At 49.3% G+C, this 19,407-nt stretch overlaps 1 protein-coding gene across 5 annotated transcripts in view; it reads left to right on the top strand.

The window, feature by feature from the left end:
• The window catches only part of SLC35F3 (solute carrier family 35 member F3), a 169,822-nt gene extending 150,764 nt beyond the window's left edge, over positions 1-19,058 (top strand). For 4 of the 5 annotated variants that reach the window (XM_061471253.1, XM_061471254.1, XM_061471256.1 and 1 more), the window contains 5 exons: positions 7,853-8,072; positions 12,391-12,516; positions 14,931-15,123; positions 16,148-16,237; positions 17,394-19,058. In XM_061471253.1, coding sequence (XP_061327237.1) covers positions 7,853-8,072; positions 12,391-12,516; positions 14,931-15,123; positions 16,148-16,237; positions 17,394-17,638 — 874 coding nt within the window. In that variant the 3' untranslated portion in view covers positions 17,639-19,058. The remainder of the gene's footprint in view (positions 1-7,852; positions 8,073-12,390; positions 12,517-14,930; positions 15,124-16,147; positions 16,238-17,393) is intronic. The other variant, XM_061471255.1, reaches the window with a different exon arrangement.
• Positions 19,059-19,407: the final 349 nt, after the last annotated feature.

Genomic DNA, 19,407 nt, shown 5'->3' with positions numbered 1-19,407 from the left:
GGCAAACCGAACAGGTTTAGTGCCCCAGGCACAGCAAATCGTGGAATGGAGGGCCATCCCACAGGGGAAGCTGCAGATGTTTTCCTGTGTGTCTGCAACCCAAGACTCCCACACTGGTGTTTGCTAAGGCAGTTCACAGCATGTGAACCTTCCCCATGGTTTGGTCTTGTTCTTTTAAACTTTTTTTCTGAGTGTTAGTTTAAACAGTATCTCATTAATGCTTCTGAGTGTGTGCTGAGATCTGTCTTGGAAATGGGAATCAGGTGGTTTGTAAGATTTGTATTATTTGCTTCTTTTGGAGCCGTTCTGGTGTTTTATGTAAATCCATAGCTAAGCATTTCCTGGGACCATTTATTGTGCAAATGCCTGGTTTGGCACGAGTACAGTGCTCAGTACAACCAATTGCTTCTGTCTCTCTAATGCAGAGATGGAAGATCAGCCTGGAGATTGTTTTGCTTCATTTAAGAGAGACAATTTTCTCATTTCACTGCATTTTCTGCAAATAAGCTGGAAACTCTCAAAACAATTAAAAGTTTAAAGGCAGAGCATCAGTCCCACACTGTGTGTAGACACAAGTAACAGCCAGTATCAGATGCAGAGATTTAAAAGTGGCAGCTGGATGCTGGATTGACTTCTGTGGTCATTTCTTGCATTTAATAGCATAACAACATGCATGGGATGATGGGGATTAACATCCATTCCTGAGAAACTGCTTAAGCCCCTGAACAATTATTTCTCCATTCATGTCATCAGGTAGGTTTGGTGACAGCCCCCAGATCTACCTGTTGATTTAAGCTTCAGTTCAAGCCTTTTTTATGTACTGACTGCACAAACTCACTCCCAGAGCTTAGAAAAGCAGTCATGGGGTATCTGACACCAGGAACTTCTCCATCCTTTCTTAGTTTCAAGGTTTGGTGTTCTCTGGCTAGGTCCTTGCTTTTCTCCTGCTGCAAGCTTGGGAAGGGGCTGTGGGTTGTGGTCTGTCTGTGTTCCCTCCTGCAGGAAGGAGGTCTTCAAGGGGCTTTCCGGGGCAAAGCGAGTGGGAGGGGTTTTGATTTTCAGGCTTGCTGGCACCCCAAGCCTCCAGACTCCCTCCCTGGGGTTGATGCCATCCACATCTGGAAGGTCAGAAAGGTGAAGAGCTCCTTGCAGGCACCATCAGCTGCAGCTCTCAGGTCTCAGCGGGGGTAGGATGAGCTGTTGGGGGTCATGGCAGGACTTGGCACCCCGCAGTCCCCCTGAAGGGAGCCCCCAGTTACTTGAAGCTGGCAGCGGGCCACCTTCCCACCTCTCTCCTCCATGGTCTGATGTGCTGGGTCCTACGTTATACCTCAGACAGCAGAACCCTGAGACCCGTCACCATGACCTTCCCACAGGCGGGCTTGGGGTTAGAACACAACCCTGCGACCCACTCTGCTTTTCAGCTGGGGACCCCCCTTCAGGCACATGGAAGGACAGCACGGGATGAGGATCCTCGTCTGGACACCCCAGGGAGTGTTAAAATCTTCAGTGTGGTGGCTTGAGCTAATGTGCTTGGCGTGGACCTTGTCTTACTGGGCTGGAAGCAGCACACGAGCGTCGCATGGCGCAGGACAGCATGGTCTGTGAGTGACCTGCTGCTCAAATTTCCTGCCATGTAAGATTTGTAGACATGTTCTGAAATTGACCTGACCCTGAAGACAGGAGGGCTCAATTAAAGAAACTTTTCCTTGTGAAATCAGCTGCAAAAATGGTGCTTTTATGACAGGCTGCACTTGCTGCCTTGTCCTTTTTAAGGGCAGGGTACTCCAAGCTTGAGATATTCTGGCAGTAGCCACACAGCTCTTCTCAGGCACAGATCTGGTAAAGAAAGGGAAGATGCCTGATCATGATGAGTCACTCACTGAACAGCTTAGCAGTGTCCCATCACCAGCCATTATTAATTAAACAGCCACTGGAAACATGCCAGGCATTTCTCAGGAAGAAAAAAAGGGACACCCCTTGCTTTGGAGTCCAAAAACCAGCGCTCCCCCAGCCCTGGCCATGGCCTGCGATGTGCCCCAGCAGGCAGTCCAAGCAGCGGGGCACGCTTCGGATCTCTGCCCTATGGAAGCTGAGGAGGAGCTTGTGCCCTCTCAGCACAGGGGAGCAGCTTTCCTGAGCTGATCCGGGCGCACAGGAGGAAAGCTGGAGGCAGGGGGGCACAGGTTTTGTTGTAGGAGCCTTGGACCAGCGGGCAATAAAAGCCATGGCAGGAACCCTGGGCACCTCTCTGCAAAATGCTGAGGCTAGCGGATTTATTCACAGTGTTTCGTGATCTGGGACACACCACAGGAGCCTCCGTGCAACTGTTCTGCTGGCACATGAGCCTGCGGTGACTCAGGAAAAAGGCGCTCAGGGGCTGTCTTGATAAGTTGGCTGTAAAATAAACATGCGGGAAAAGCAAATCCCCGGCTATCCAAAGGTGCAGCCAGAGGGAGCCCTTATCCTGCCTCTTCTGAGCACCCAGGGAATTCACCTCCCTGTGCCCAAGCTTGCACATCTGTAAAATGGGTTTCACAAGCTCACCCTTCGCTTGCGCTACCTTGAAATCCACCCACCAGAGAGGCTGGTTTTGTCATGACTGCCCTTCAGGTCAGCGCTGGCTCAAGAGGGAAGGAAGCAGGCCTGGAGGCATGATCCTGTGTTCTTGGAAACACCATGCAGGTTCCTGGAAAGCATTTTTTGAGGGATATTATGGCTTAACTTGTATCTCTTATCTGTACCTCAGTATTTGACCTACCCCCACTTGTTAGCATAATGAATGAGGGCTGCTGTGGATGAGTTATAGGAAAATGACCTAGGATTCCTCTTTAAACTGGGAGAAATTAAACTTGGGTATAGTTTCCTTCCCTCCTATTAACAGCCAGGGCACATCATCCATCATCTTTGCTTTTGGATACTGCACCTGGCTTGTGAGTCATCCCCCCCTCCCGCCCCCCGAAGATGTGGCATGATATATTAAGTCCATATATCTTTTTTCCTATGTTGAATGGAAAACCTACAACTGTTAACAGTGCATCTGCAGATTATTTATCCATGCAGGCCTCATCAGTACATGGATTAGGAAAATATGTTTTGCCTGCCAATCTATAATCAAGAGGACAGATTCAGTGCCACAGTGGCAGCTTTCCCGTGCTCCAGGGAGGTGATGCTCACTCTGCTGAAAATGAGGAGCAATTTAGCCAAATTCAATTTGCAGGTACAGACCTTGCAAGGTCAAAGTAAGAAGCGCAGTCTACAAAGGAGAAAACACCACCTGCTAGTAACAACAGCAGATCCAAACCTGCTTTGGAGGAGAAGGCTCTGGTATGAGCACTGAGATGGTGAAAAAACTGTGACAGAAGCTAATGGTCTGGAAAGGAGAAATAACCAGCGTGTGCAAAGTATCCCCTTAGGATGCGTATTCCTCCCAGAAAATCTCTACTTTGCTGCACCTTTCACAAGGATGTTATAGCGGCTTCAATGGCTTATTAACCTCTCTGGCACAGGTTTGCTCTGCAGTGAGTTATCAAGAGACCAAACCGCAGCCCAGGGGAATGCACTGTGTGTGCTTTTTCTGGTTCTTGCCAACCTTTCCTCTTCATAGGGGTCTTTTTTTGCAAAATGGGGGCAAAAAAGCGTTCCTTCCAGTCTTGGCAGAATTTTATACATTCATCTGCACAAGGTTCAAAGCAATGGAGAAACCTCCTGGCTACCTAGCAATGGTTAAAGACAAAGCAGGCAGTGGAAGATGGATAGTGTTAAACATAATGATGATAATCTATGATAATTGTGAGCTCAGTGGGGAAAAAATGGAGCATTATCATCATTTTATTCGCAAGTTTTATTTGACTGCAGCACCTGCTTTCAATATGATTAACTCTTACTTAGCACACAATTTTGGTACCGCCAACTTCTGATTTACTTCACTGGGCATGTTCAGTTCCAGCAACGGAGGTATTTTGCTAGTACTGTTGTGCTGAAGACATGCCTAATGGGGCAGAGCTAATTTGCCATTTGCTGGGTTAATGAAGATACACACTAAAATGATTATGAGCAAAACCAAGAACTAGTACATGAAAGATTAGGAAACCAGCAAACAATTTAGAGTGAAAATACAAACAGTAAGTTCTCTGTGCCTTAGGCTTTCCTTTAGTATTTTTCATCCCAGCACAGTTCCTGTAGTGCAGTAGCATCTAAGTTTTTTTTCCCAGGTGACATTACATGTTTGCATAAGGCCAAGTTGTCAGGGGCACCCTGTGACAAGTGTCAGGGGACCAGAGCCCCCATCTGGGAGAGAGAACCACTGGTACGTGCAGCCTGGCTGGTGCTGGTCAAAACTTGCTAAACCTTGCTTTGGGGCTGTTACTGCAGGGGTTTTTTGCCACAGCGGCGTAAAGTGGGCTCAGTTATGTCATGTGGTGCCTAATGCTTTATTTTTTACATTTTTTTTATTAGTTATAAGTAATAAATTATATTATAAATTCTATAAAACAGGTTTCCGTCTGTCCCCATCGCTGTCATCCCATGCAGACGATACCCTGAAAGCCAGGCACCTACTTCTGCCCCAAGGTGGGCTTTATGGTCTTTACACCACCCATCCCAGTTGTCATCCTGAAGAAGAGAGCAGCCAGGCCAAGCATGTGCTGCTTTTTCCCACCTGCACCATCCTGTTACTCTGACACACAGCAGAGGTGCCTGCTTCAGCAGCCCCCTCAGCAACACCCCATGGCGGGCACATCCACTATGTAACATCTCTCTGAAAACACTTCCCACTTCCCAAGGGCTATGTATAACAATGCATTTCTCTCAGTTCACATGTAGACCTCCTCCCAGCAGTGTAATCCTGCCTTTTATTTCAGCTGTGAGCCTTCAGATTGTCTGTGAACACAGATACAGCACATCTGAGTGGGAGCAAGCTTTTCTTTTTTACTGCTGCAGTGGTTAAGCCAGTACACTTTCCTTCCAGTATCCATCCTTTGACATTTCCGTTCCAGTCTTTCACAGGCTGCTGTCCTCAGCAGTCAAAGCCAGAGGAGGCTGGTGGTGTCCCTGCCAGAGCAGGGCACTTCGCCATCACTGCACATTTGTCCCAGGAGGAGATACCAAATGCCACCTCCACCCCAGCCCGGAGGCAGCCAGCTCGCTCTGGTGCAAACAGAGGACTCCCTTCGTGTCCTGCCATGGGCAGGGAGAGCTGCAGGAGTTTGTCCTGTAAAACCTGAAGGAACCAATACCAGCTCCCCATCTGACCCATGTTTTTGGGATACCTGGGCTCAGGCCTCATTCTAGGGTCCACAGTGCTGAGTTGGGCTCCAAAGAATGCTGAACGCTCACAGACTGCCCTCCAGGCAGGGTGGGGGGTTGTCTTTCTTAAAAAGTGACATTTCCATTAGCAGATGAGATTGTTAAAATGCTCATAGTTAGGCTCTTCTGGTGCAGTCAGGCACATCTGGAGTACCACAGGACACCAGCTCTGCTTTTTTCAAGGCATATCCATAAAACATCAGGATACTCATTGTGTACAAAGCATCCTTGTTGGCAAAACTGAAATTACTGGACAGCAGGAGCAACTGTGTCCAAAATGTTCTGTTGAAATATTTAAAGTTGAAGGCTGGTTTTTCTGGAGTAATTTCTTCCCCCAACTGTTTGGGGACTGAAGCATAGGTTATATCACAGTCCTGTCTTGCTTCCCATGACTATTTATCTACCATTATGCACTGACAACTCTCTCTATCAAATGCTTCCATGTATAGCTTCACAAGCTGTGTTATGGCACTGAGGAAACATCACTTTCCCTGATAAGTAGTAGCGAACCTGAGGAGACAACTAATTGTGAGGGGGTTATTGTACACGATATAGCCATCCTAGGGCTTGAAATACACATTTCCCCTATTTCCTCCAACTTCACTGAAGGTGCCAGGTCCAAGAAACCCATCTAACCCATAGTCTTCCCCCACAAAGCACCCGCAGTTCAGCAGTGCACCCATTTTGGACAACAGGGCTCTCTGTGCATGTGGGTGAATGTCTGGTAGCACCCTCCACAACATCAGGTGTTCTTGGAGAGAAGCTCCCTTACAGCTTTATGCTGGATGGGAAAACCCCTGCCATAAGGAGGTCTCCTTTGGAAGCTGGAGCCAACTTGCAAGAAGAAATTTGCAATTGGTGAAACCAGCCAAAAACAGCTAAACCCAAGCTTTATTGTACAGGTCTCAAAGGGAGAAATGCAGCTTGGGGCCCTGATCCATGCTAAGGCAAGGTTGTCCTTTGGGACATCATGGAACTACACTGGGTGCTTCAGGGATAGGGGCGAATGCCAGGTGGTGCTAGCATATGGATCCAGTGGTATCTACTGAACAAGAGTTGGGCCCACAGTACAGTAAAAGCACATGTTCTACTGTGTGTGAAATTGTGAAACCCAGTTGTACGGGTAGGGAACAAGCTTTTGGCAGGAGGAACTTTTCTTTCCCAGAATGAATCCCAACATAAATTCCATTTTAGTCCTTTCATTTGGCTACATCCTTCCTGTCCCTCTCCTATTAATCTTACTTAAGGTCATTTAGTTTAAACTGTGCCCAGGTTTATGTTTTTACCTTCGGAGCATTAAACTGGCTGCCTGTGACGCCCTGGCAGTGCAGCCCTCCCCAGTGTCTTTGGTTTCTTTAGGTAATCACCTGATATAGCCCCATCATCAGACTCCAGATAATGAGCCTTACGTGCCCAGTCTCGGGAAGCAAAGAGCTTGACTTTCAAAGCAGAGTCAAAATCTGTTTGGCTTCATTGCCAGAGGAGAATTTAACTTTGCTCAGATTTTGCAAAACACTTCATTGAAGTACTTGAGGGACGCGGGGGTTGCGGGTTTGAAAGCAAGCAGAGCCAGCGCAGGGCACGGCACCACCACTGGCCACCACCTGCAGACTTCTGCAGGCTGCACCCTTGGCCTCCAGACCTCTGCATTTCTTCCTCACGTTACCGAATTTCCGTGCAGGCAGCACAGCTGGCAGCTACAGTTCTGCAGCTCGGCAGAAGCAGGTTGCAGGCAGGCAGGTGACCCAGGCAGCCCCATCCCAGCCCCGACCCTCTGCCTCCCCAGAGCTGTGCCAGGCTGTGCCCATCACCTCTTGTCCCTTTCTGCCTGCCAGCGCCTCCAGGACACAAATAAACCACTGGTGTTTCCTTTCCCTATACCAGGGCCATACCAGCTCCCGCTGCCTCTTGCTTGGGATTCGCAGCATCCACAGGCCTAACTGCACACCTAAGCTCCTGACTACACGCTGCTGCTCCAACTGACACAGCATGTCCTTGGGTGCCACTGTGCCATGTCCCAGTGCATGTCCTCACTCCAGTGGGAGCAGGCAGCTGCCAGCCACCTCCTCCTGCTCCTGCCCCTGCTGCTGCAGCAGGAGCTTGAGCCAGGTGTCATCCCTTGGGTGGAAAAACCCCACACCAGGCTCCTTCCAGGAGCGGAAAGCAAGGGCTTTGCTGCCAGCCTTGGCCCCTCGGCATCCTGGTGCCCACAGGGGTGAAAGGAGGAGGATGACCCCACACTGTTTCAAAGTGTCCACTGTGAAGGTGCTCACTCATGGTGAGTGAGATTTCACCTCCTAGGTTCACCTCTCCCCTTGCCCCTTTCATTGCTGCCCTCCCATGTTTGCCACCCTGGTGTGTTCATACACTCTGCAGGTGCTGCATGCTACAGCACAAGCTGAAACTTATTTTTCTTCTCCTCTTTAAGGTATGCCCTCCTCTTTCCCCAAAAGGAAAAGAAGGCGAGTAAGAAAAGGAACCCATATACTTGTTGCAGACTGTGACTGGTTTGTGCAATAACACTGCCTTTCTCTCCTTGTTTTAGGGAGTGCTGCCGATTTTTTGGAGACAATGGTTTGACTTTGAAGGTGTTTTTTACCAAAGCAGCACCCTTTGGTGTTCTTTGGACACTCACAAACTACCTTTACTTACATGCAATAAAGAAAATAAACACTACGGATGTCTCCGTGTTGTTCTGCTGCAACAAAGCTTTTGTGTTCTTGCTTTCATGGATCGTTCTGAGGGACAGGTTCATGGGAGTGAGGGTAAGTGACTCCTTATCTCTGTCTCTCTTCCTCCTCACCCTTCTGCCTTTCCTTTCCCCTTTCCCTCACGCTGGCCAAGTCAAACAGCACATCATGCAGACAGCCATATGGGCACAGAAATCCTTGCAGAGCAGGAACACATCCTTCCCTGCAGCCTGCCCAGGCACCCGTGAGCTCCTGGAGCCCACGTATCACCCAGCCTGATGCCTTTGAGCATTTTCCGTCAGGAAAGAGGTAACTTGCTCCAGATGTGGCACAAAGGATAGGTGCTACCTCTGTGTTGCTGTGGATGCTCATCAGCCTTTGCTGGCCCCTTCCGAATGACTATTCCCAGGCTATGGCAGCAGACCTAGTGGTTTCTAACTTCACATTCCTGCAAGCCCCAGTTGCATGCAGTTCCCTTCTGGTCCCAACCTTTGAATTTAAACACCTTGCTATGTGTGAAAGCAGGCTTGCGGGGTGGCATGGCTATCCTTTGCACCCATGTCAATCAGCAGCAGCTGGGCTGCCCTTGCCCACCCATGGCCAAAACGTGTGTATGTGTCGCTGCTGGAGGATGGGTGTAACACCAACACATGGGGACTTGCATCTGGCCAGCTGCTGTGGACATGGGGCCAGGCGGCATGGCCCGCAGTGAGCCCGCTTCCCTGGGGCTGCTCTGCTGGTGACACCCCAAGTCTTTGCTTACACCCTTAGTCCTACATGTGGCAATGGAGCTGTGTGCTGGGGCTATTATCAGAAAACCCTGCAGCTCCCTGCTTATCCTGCAGCCATTCTGGCAGCACTCAGCATGCAGTGTCCCCTGCAGCAGGGCCAGGAGGGTGGGTAGCACATCACCCCTGGCAGGGGGGGGCCTGCCAGGAGTAACTACAAGGTGCCAGTGTGTTCCCCCTGCCTCACTGCCCCAGCAGGCACTTATTAACAGCAATAACGGTAATAATGCTTGTTTTCTGCCCACCATTTGAGCAGCTCTCTGCTCACCCACCCAGGCCGTGCTCTCAGAGCTCAGAAGAGGTTGTCAGGCCTCGCTGCATGGAGCAACTGAGAGTTAACTCTTCAGGAAGTGCTGCTCTCCAGCAGGCGAGCTTGGCAGGAGAGCTTGGCCAGCCTTGCGGTGGTGGCAGCCAAGAGGCTGCTCAGGGAATCGTTGCAAAATGTACCTGCCAAAACCCCAACCTGGCCAGATGGTGTCTGCTCTTGCCCACCCCCTGCCCAGGTAGCAGTACCTGAAAACAAATTAACCGGGGGTTTTAGTATAGAAGCAAGGATGTCCGAAATTGTCCTGGAGGAGGGGGTGCCATTGGTACCATGGCTGCATGTGATGGCCATTTTGAGCAAAGTAGAAAGAGAATAATGCATTTTTTTGTGGTCTTCAGCTGCCCTGTGGCACTGCCTACAGTAGTGCTGGTGGGATGCAGGAGAGGAGGTGTGTACAAGGCCAACCACTGCTGTCCTGTGTGTGCAGTGTGCTCCGTGGTCTGCACTGCCATCTTTCGCCACTGGATATGGCTGTGGGAACCTGTGTGGGGATACCCACACGGGCAGACACAAGCTGTAACAGAGATGCTTCTTGTGCTCTCCCGGGTACATGGCTCCGCGTGAAGAGCCAGAGTGATCAGCGGCTCTCCAGCAGCTTCCCAGCTAGGCAAAGTCTCATGCCATGGCAGGTGACACTCACTGGAGGATGGATCCTGCTATGGATTCCTAGGGCCAAAGGAATGGAAGGAGCAGGGAAGCAGATCTGAGTGGTGGTCTTGGCCATGTCCAGCCGTCCTTCATTTCTTATCACCACTGCCCTGGGAGAGCAGCAGTGAAGCTGAGACCCAGAACAGGGGCCAAGGCAGTAGGGGCTGTGTGATGCTCCTGCCATGTGATATGGCACCCAGTGCTGGTGAGGGGTGAGAAAGCCACCTCTGTTCCCAAGGAGGAACACAGCTGTCTCCTTCCCAGGTGATGGGCCAGCAAGGGACCTGGGTGCAGGAGGAAGGGGCTCGCAGGCAGTGGGCTCATTGCTCTTGTGCAGATGTGGCACCTTAACCTGTGGCAAAATGCAAGTGAGAAGGCACTTTCCCTAGGGACCGAGAGGGCTTGGGGCAGCAGAGCAGCCCTGCTGCATAGATTCATGCGGCACAGTGGGAGTGCTGGGGACACTCCTGTCTGCGGAGTGCCATAATGTGGACTCTCTTGGAGAGACTCATTGTCTTCCCTCTTTCCTCTTTTCCATACAGCTCAAGTAAAAAGATAGTGGCAGCAAGCACGGCACTGCCTGGTGTGCTGAGGGATAGCCTCAGGATGAGCAAAGCCTTCTTCCTGGGACTGGCAACCAGGACGAAGGATAGGTGCTGGGGCTTTTCCCAGAGTGACTTAGGGACTGCAAGCCAACACACAGGCCAGCCCCAAAGCTTCTGGTCCCTTGAGGCCATCCTGAGTCAGAGCTGCTGACCCTTTTGGAAGCAGCTTTTGGGAGGGTATTTGGCAGATGAGGCAGCAGAGGAGACAGTGCCTTGCCCTTCAGCTAGCATCATCCCATGCTCCCGCTCCATCCCGTGGCAGCATCTCAGGATAGATGGTGCCACAGCAAAGCTGTGATGGCACATTTGGGTGTCCCTGTTCACACCTGCTGGAGGAGAAGCCAGGTGAGAAAGGCACAGCTCAGTGGGGTTTAAGCATGTACAAGCATCCCACTTGGCATTCAGAAGTGCAGCTGGCACTTCAATCACAGTTTGGCTGGAATTTAAATGTAAGAGCAAGCTACAAAATCCCATCCTAGCCACTCAGGCACTTGTAAGTGCCTACCTCTCTCCCTTGCACTTTTCCCCCTTTCCCTTCACTGTGCCCAGAGCAATGGTCCAACAGGGCTGTGAGCTGTTGTATTGCTTTCAGAGAGGACACACATGTAATGAAGCTGCAGGTTTCAGAAGTGCTGTGGTGCTGAGGCATTTGCAGGTAACCACAGGCTGGCAGCTGTGGTGTGGTGCAAGCAGGCTCTCGCCACCACTAATGGTGTGCTTGATAGACAGGCTGAAAGGCTTCCAGAGGCAGCGTATGTGACATGCTTGGCATGTCGACAGGCAGGATGAGAGGTGAGGCCGAGACTCATCTGACACTTGTGACATGCTCAATAGAAGAGGCAGGGACTTGTGCCCCAGCAAAACTGTTTGCAGACTGCAGTTATTTGCTTTGATCTTTGACTTTGATGTTCCCTGCATGCTACAGTAAGTAAAATAGCTCAGGATCCAAGAGAGGCATCACTGGCAGGTACTCCTGTGTACATATCACACAGACAAGAGCACCTGCCAGTGGGACTTGGAAATAAATAGACTAACAAATCCCAAATTATAATCTTCCTGTCCAACCAGAGACCCAGCCTCCTGGGAGGTGCTCTGAAGTCAGTCAGACCCTGACAGTAAAAGCAAAACTGGACGCTTTTCATTCTGCAGTTCATTAATGCTCATTAAGTTTCCACCGCAGAGAAGTTGCAGCATTGGTAGGAAGCGCAGCCTGGGGATAGGTCTTAAAACCCAGTCTGGCTCCAGGAGAGGGCACAGCTGGCTGGCACTGACCCAGCTACAGGTCAAAATAAACTCATTTATCCCAGTCATAGAATCATCACCATGACTGTGCAGCCAACGGGAATGTGGTTTTAAAGCAGGGCACCCCTCACACCACAGCAGAGCCATGAGGCACAGAGCATGCAGAAAGCCCTTTTCACTCCAGAATTACTTCCTGGGGAGGCTTGAGGCATCTGGCAGGACAGTCCCAAAGAAGCTGCTGACCCTGCAGCCTGTATCCATGCTACCTCCCCTTGAACAACTCCCTTCAGGCGTTGGAGGATGACTAAACCTGCCTCTCTGAAATGATGTGTATGAACTGAAAAGTGGTTGCAAGAGTTTTATTCCCCTGTTTATTTCAAAAACCTTTTTCCTCCAAAGCCTCCACCGCACTCAAAGCCTTCCCTGCAAACTCCAGGGAACTATTACTTCTGCATTATTGTCACGCAGAGGCTGCAGGGACCCAATGACAGAGATGAAATCCCCCTTCAGCTCAGCCCGAGACAAACTGGGCCCAGTGTTCTGGTCTGCCACACAGCTCCATGGCAGAACTGCTTCACAGCTCTGCCTGCAGCTTCTCTGTAGACAGAGAAATAGAGAGGGGAGGCAGCACTGGCTCCATGGGTATCAGGCAGGGCTTGCTACCAGTTTTCTACACAAGCAGATGATGCAGTACTGCCCTCTCATTTAAACCTGCTCACCTGTTTTTCTGTGTCGGTGGTTGTCTAGTAACACTTTTCTTGCTTTCTTTCTTTGTCTCCAACTAGATTGTGGCTGCTATATTTGCCATTGCAGGGATAGTTATGATGACGTACGCTGATGGGTTTCACAGCCACTCAGTTATTGGGATAGCCCTGGTGGTGGGCTCTGCCTCAATGTCTGCTCTCTACAAGGTAAGCACACCTTGGTCTTCCCCTCCACACCCTGAAAGGTGGCTGTCACCCTCTTCACTCTTTTGAACTGCTCTTGTCTTACTTGCAGACCTTCATGCAGTTCAGTGCCACATTCCCTTCTTTCAGAGGCTCTGCCATAAGCACACTGACTACAACACTGCATTCAGGCATTCACTTAGGATGAAAACTCCTGTTTCCTGGGAAGAGTCTTCTCCAGTGTCCACAGGAGAACTAGAGCTGCCCTGCATTCTCGAGAAATGAGGCTTCTTTTCCACAGGTGCTAGATTTAATCACTCACCCTGGAAGCACCTTTCAGAGGTTTAGCTTCTTTTTCAAGTCAGTTTGTTACCCCTCCTTGCCAGTCCTCCTTCAGTGGCATATGTAGGTGCATTGGGCTTAAAGTACTGCTTATCATGGAAATAATTACATGCTTAGAATCCAGAGCACAAGGTCTCATCCAGGGACCAGCAGGGTAAACTGCACAGTGTGTAAGAGGACATGCAGCCTTCTCTGCTGAGCAGAGAGCTGTTTCATGTAGCCTGGGACACGTATATGCATTTGCCTCTGTGCTGCTCATGGCACTCAGAGTCACAGTCCAGAGAGGAATAAGGACTTGTAGGGTGTGGGTCACCCACCCTAGCTCGAATGTGTAGAAAGACCAGGATGAGGTGTAGATGACTCCATATGGCCTAATGAATTGCACCATTCCAGTCCTGCAACAAAAATTGACCAGGCGAGCCCTGCAGCCTTAACGCAAGCAATCCAGGGAGGCTCGCCAAACTGAGAAGCATCTGTCCGTGTCCCTCAACACTGCACTGCAATGCTTTCTGCTCCTTTTTTCAGATCAGCCTGTGTCTTACATAAGGGAGGTTGTGAAGTGTCATACAACACTTTCCCCTAAAAGAAAACGAAAGAGAAGAGAGATGCAAGAAGAGAGATGTGGCTTTCCAGACCCAAGGAAACACCATGGCTCTGGAGTCATCTGCAGGCAGGCAGGATTATTCAAGGCTAGATCCGAGCTCTGCCCCTTCTCCCATGGCACCTTGCAGGTGCTGCTCCACCAGAGCCCACGCACAGAAAGATGATGGTGGCAGTGCTGGCAGGGTGATTCACTGCAGTACACCCTGCATGCAAGGGCAGATGGAGTTGTGCAGCTTGTTCTGCAATGAATGCCACTCTGCTCTTGCTTCCCACAGCCTGGCTCAGTTTCTGTGAATTGTGCCATAGCAAGCAGGCAGCTCTGCCAGCAGATAAGCTGTGCCACATGCAGCAGAACCACCTCCACCTGCCCTTCTACCCCAGACACACTTCAGCCTGCCTGTGTCGGCTGCCAGCCCTGCCAGGGGCAATAAGCCATCCTCAGGGTGCACATGAGGAGTAATCCATTATGCAGAGTGGCAATGCAGCTGCACTGGCAGTGAGAGCTGTGAGGTGGTGGGAGCAGGCAGCAGCTCCATGAGCATGGCGGCCCTGCAGACTTGCCTGCAGGTCTCTGGGTAGGCAAAGGGACACTGGTGGGGGGGCCTGCCATCCCAGCACAAACCAGTAAGTCAGACTCTATCAGCTGTACTAGTCTGCAGCCTGTGGCAGAGGAGAGCTGTACCCAGAGCCCATGGGTTCTGCTGGATACTCTCCGGTTTATGTGGAAAACTGATGTAGACACCAGACCAAATCTGTCTGCAGGGACTTCTTCAACGGGCCACTCACATCCCTTGTTTCCTCTGTCTTTATCCTTTCTCCCGTTAACAAACCAAAGCTTTTAAATCCCTCCCTGTGGTCTCATTAGGCTGCAGCTGTGTTCCAGACTGTGAGGCTGCTGCTGCACTATCTGCCTTCTGGGAACAAGCTCCCAGGGAGAAAGTGGTCTGGCACTGTGAGCATGTGTAGGGAGGCAGGGACAGCAGTGCTTGTGGGTAGGCCATGGTGCACAGCAGGACAAGGCAGGAGGACAGCCGGGCAGCTTGGACTGTGCTTGCTTAGCAAGGCAGCGCTCCTCAGGTGGCAGCTCAAGGTCTGGACCAGTGATGTCTCATGCAAGATCACACAGGCTGCTTTCTTTTCACCCCTGCCCTGCTTCACCAAGTCTTCTGGATTTAATATTAGTTTATCCAGAGGACCAAAGGTGCTGAGCCCCCTTCCTGCATGGGCTCCTTTGGTGGTTGCCCTTTCCTGTGTTCTAGTTGGCTCCCAGCAGGGAGAAGGCTGGGGCACACAAGCTGGAAATCACAGCTTCACAAGCAGCCACCTCAAGTGTATGGCAAGCATTGCCATATAGGTGCTGACTGACAGCAGCCCATTGGCCCCAACCACTGACCAGTGGGCCAGCATTCTGGGAGCCACTGGAGCCAAGACAGCAACCAGCCCTCCAGAGGAGTGGTGCAAGAGAGTTAAACCCATGTGTTTTCCTCTTGTAGGTTTTATTCAAACTTCTTTTGGGCAGTGCTAAATTTGGAGAAGCTGCCTTATTCCTGTCTGTGTTAGCCGTCTTCAACATCCTCTTCGTTACCTGTATTCCTGTCATCCTTTATTTTACCAAAGTGGAGTACTGGAGCTCTTTTGACATCATTCCTTGGGGAAACCTCTGTGGATTTTCAATTCTGTTATTGAGTGAGTAGATGGGAGATTTTCACACTGCTCGGGGTGGAGGAGGGTTCCCAAAACTGGCTGCTGCAGACCTCTGACATTCTAGAGCTGTTTTCCCTTCTTCTCAACCCAGTTATTAGGTTGAGAAATTATGCAGAGGGTCCCTTCCTAGGTGGCAATGCAGAACCCACTTCTGCTGTTATTACCAAGCCATAATATTGTGGCCCTCATTAGAAGGTGCTGTGGGAGTAAACTGTAAAGCTTATCCTCACTCCTACTTGTGAACTCTGCTTCAGAGAGACAGAGAGACTTGCCCAGGCTGTGGATGGGAAGCAGCCCTTCTGGCAGGGCATTACCTTGAGCTCATCAGCATCCCTCGAGCGAGCAGGTTAGGTCAGGCAAGTCAAGGCCAACCTGCAGTGCCTCTGCTGACTTCAGTAATAGCTAATTGCTATTCCTAAAGAGCAGGAAAGTTTTGAAAATGTAGCATTGCACAGCACGGATGGGAATTAGGTAGGCGGCTCTCCTCTGTTCTGCTGCCTCTGCTGTGCCACCAAGGGAGCCCAGCTTGGGAGGGATGCCAAATCTAAGCCTTAATGAGTCATGGTCATGAGAAGTGTGATGCTGTTCCCTGTCAAACTAGATATGTGGACTGTGCTGCCACAGTTGCTCACTACACAGGATGATGCCATCACATCTCCCAGAATGTTCCATTTGTTTCTACTGGAAATAGCCCTTTCCATACCTATCTTGAGTCCCAGCTCCTCTTACCCAGAACAGTCACAACACATGGCTCTACAAGTAACTCCAGTTTATTTATCAGTGGATTCAAATGGAAGGTTTCTATGAGCAAGCAGTGCAGCAATTGGCAGGAGATCACTGGGCTGTGTGATGTATAGGTACTACTACAGTCAGCCCCAGCTCCTGACATGGTCAGTACTGGCGAGGCTGTCCTGACTTTGCTGAAGCTAATCGCCTTAGAACAAGAGTGATTTGGCCCCCTGCCTAGTTTCACTGTAGTAAAAAGTGCTTTTCTTTCCTTCTTCAGCATTCAATATTCTACTAAATTTTGGGATTGCTATTACCTACCCCACCTTGATTTCTCTTGGAATTGTGCTGAGTGTCCCAGTGAATGCAGGTAAGAATTTCTGTCTTTTGCATCTTAATGAATAAATTAAATCTGTGGCCTTTCAAATGCAGAGCAGGGATACAATCAAATAGCTTTATTAAACATGTTTTGCATCTTCTCTCAAAGACTTATGGAGAGAACCTAGATAAAAAGTGCATTCTTTAGGTGTTAAATGTGTTGTATAACATTACATGAATATTCATAATCTCTAAAACTGCTTTTTAAATTACTGTCCAAGGAAGCGTGGCTACTGAAAAACAAAGTAGATTTGTTTTTCAAAGTAGATCTCGGGGTTGGAATGACAAGTCACAGATGAGGTAGAAATCAATGATTTCTGCAGGGCAGGCTTAACACTAAATTGAACCAAATAAAATTGCTTATATTTTAAAGTAAACAGATACTAGTAATTCTGCTTGCCTTGGTAACCAGCATTGCAGGTGTTTTTCAAGAGCTCTGGACAATTCAGTTTTGGGCATGGCCTGGTACATTTCACTGACTGTTTTCTGAAATTTAGTGGAAGCCAAGAGACTGCAGAGCCAGAGAGTGCTGGGCAGGCGAGTGCAGAGGCAACCCCGGCTCAAACCAGAGCCACCTCTCCCAAAGCCAGCCAGGCTGAACTGGTGCCACGGTGCAGGCAGAAGCTCCCAGCTTTGTGCTGACTACAGGCATGAAGGGCCAGGCACTGCTGGTGGTCCTGGCAGGTTTTGGTACCAAGTGGTGTGATCCCACAGAGCATGTGCATGGCTCAGTGTCCACAGGGTTTCTTACTCAGTGAGGCTGCCAGGGTGAGAATTAAAATTAGCACGAAGGAGTTGCTGTGCTGGGGAGGGAAATACCCCTTTCTCTGTGTACCTGGACCTCAGTGGGAGTTCCTGTGCTGTCGGTGAGCAAGGGAGAAGATGCCACTGCAGACAATAATTGCAACTCCAGGTGTTGTGCCTTTTGCATACTGAGCCCACGGGCCAGCTCTGCCTGCTCTGAAGGGGGCCATACCCTGTTATGTGCTAAATCATCAGGAAGAGTAGTGTTCCTGCCACCACTGCCTCCATGGCCATGTTCTCCTGCTGAAGCCAGCCTCCAGAGCTGGGGAGGCAAAGGGGAGGGATAGGGATACTGTCCTAATGCTCTGTTCCATGTAATAACAGCTGTTCAATGTCCCACACAGTTGTTGATCACTACACGAGTGAAATTGTCTTCAACAGTGTCCGGGTGATCGCCATTATCATTATTGGCCTGGGCTTTCTCCTGTTGCTCTTGCCAGAGGAGTGGGACGTCTGGGTAATAAAGCTCCTCACGCGTCTCAAAGTCCGGAAGAAGGAAGAAATCCCTGAAGGGAATGGAGACATTACTTCAGGACTGCCTAATAAAAGCCGGAGAACTCGTCCCTCCATGTCGTCCTTTGCTCATTAAATGCTCTTTTTAACAAAACTTTGTGGTTAACCTTATCTATGATGATGCAAAGGTCTTTTCTTGGAAAGAAGCACACCTGTCCAACATGGTGTACATACCTGTACAGTTTTGATATGATCACCATCTAAGGCATTGAATCTTGGCATGTCCAGTTTGCTTGTACTTTTTTCACATCAGACCTTTCACTTAAGTAGTACACTGAAAAAAAAACTGCAAACCAAGAACCTCTCTTCTCTTTTTAAATGAATGTAATATATAGTCAAAATATATTTGCATAGGTTATTTTAAAGAACGATTTTCATGAAATGCAGGGCAGACATTTTGAACATTAGGTACTGAATGATGCATTGCACACTGTGATTTAAAGAAACAAATGCTATGCTACATCACACCTTTATTTTTGACCAGAGCTGTACTCTGAAAGTTGTCACGGAAAATAAAAGGGAAACTTTCTGGGACTGGAAGATGGGGGGAAGAGTGGAAGGAAGGAAAGAGGTTTGGAAATCACTCTATGTAGGTGAGCGCATGTTGCACTGCAGTCAGGAGAAAATTTAAGTGCTAAAAATGTTTGCACTAAAGGACTAGAGAGAAAGCAGTCTAGAGCCCTAATCTCCTTATTCTGCACATGACTGTAGTCCACGTATAAAATCATGCAAGAGAAATCCAGTGCCTTCTACAGAACTCTTGTCTTTATCCACGCAGAACCAGGTCCTGCCAAGAGGCATTTGCAATGGCAGGGCTCAGGCTTGCAGCCCCGGGGGACCCCAAATTCCCACCGACATCAGGACGTGCGCTCCATACACGCCGTGGCTTCTGTGGGAACACGTACGTTTGCGTGCAGCAGACCTGGTTCTTTACTCACTTGCACAGGTTTTACCCCTGTGTGAAGCTGCGTTTGGTTAACACCAGTGTAAGGAAGGGGAAGTCTTGGTCATGTGTGGAACAAGCCAACCAAAAACGATCAAAGGGGCTGGCAGGAGCGTGGTTGCTGATGTACAGTCTGAGAGCACGGACTAAGGGGGTGAATCACCAGTTGCTTTTACTCCATAATTGTGAGTGTTAAGAGTAAAAATGTGAGATATTTACATCAAATGTAACACTTTTTATGAAACTTGTAAGCACCAGGATGTTTACTTACGCGATTTTGGTTCGCCATTAAATTTCTATCTGTGATAGATCACATGCTATGTAAAAAGTGGGGGGGGAAGGGTTATAGTTTACTATTTTTGAAGTTTACATTGTTGCATACAAAATTAAAAGTGTTCTTTTGAACTGCTGCCATACCCTAAGGGTCCCTGCTGCCACTGAGGTCCTCTTTGTCTCAGGCAGGGGTGGCATCCACTTCAAAACATTTTAGCAAAGCAACTTCAGATTCCATTATCTGTTTGGCAAAGCTAAATAATAAAAGATTTTAAACTCAGCCTCAGTCAATGCTATCTGTTTCTTTCTCTTGACTGCACTTCTATTCCTGTTTTACTGTGGGTGGTATTGGGCCAAAGCGATCAAAAGGGACAGAATGCAACCCTTGCCAGTCTGTCACTGCTTGCCAGTCTGTCTTCAACAGCAAAGTCTTCTCTAGTCTTCCTGGAAGGCTGATGTCAGGCATCAGTCAGGAAACACATGTCCAGCAGAAGCAGACCAAAAGAAAAGCGGAGCTTCCTTTGAAACCATTGGTGAGCAGCCATACATGCATATGCTAAGAGGTATTTAGGGACAATGGATGGGACACAAATTTGTACATTAATCATTAGGCCCTAGCCTAAGCCATA

Source organism: Pezoporus flaviventris, unplaced genomic scaffold, assembly GCF_033815535.1.
Source record: "Pezoporus flaviventris isolate CSIRO_AGI_PZ_B2104156 unplaced genomic scaffold, CSIRO_AGI_Pfla_v1 ptg000066l, whole genome shotgun sequence".
NCBI classification, from domain to species: Eukaryota; Metazoa; Chordata; class Aves; order Psittaciformes; family Psittacidae; genus Pezoporus; species Pezoporus flaviventris.
Note: the sequence above shows the minus strand (reverse complement) of the source record. Positions and strands in the feature narration are given on the sequence as shown.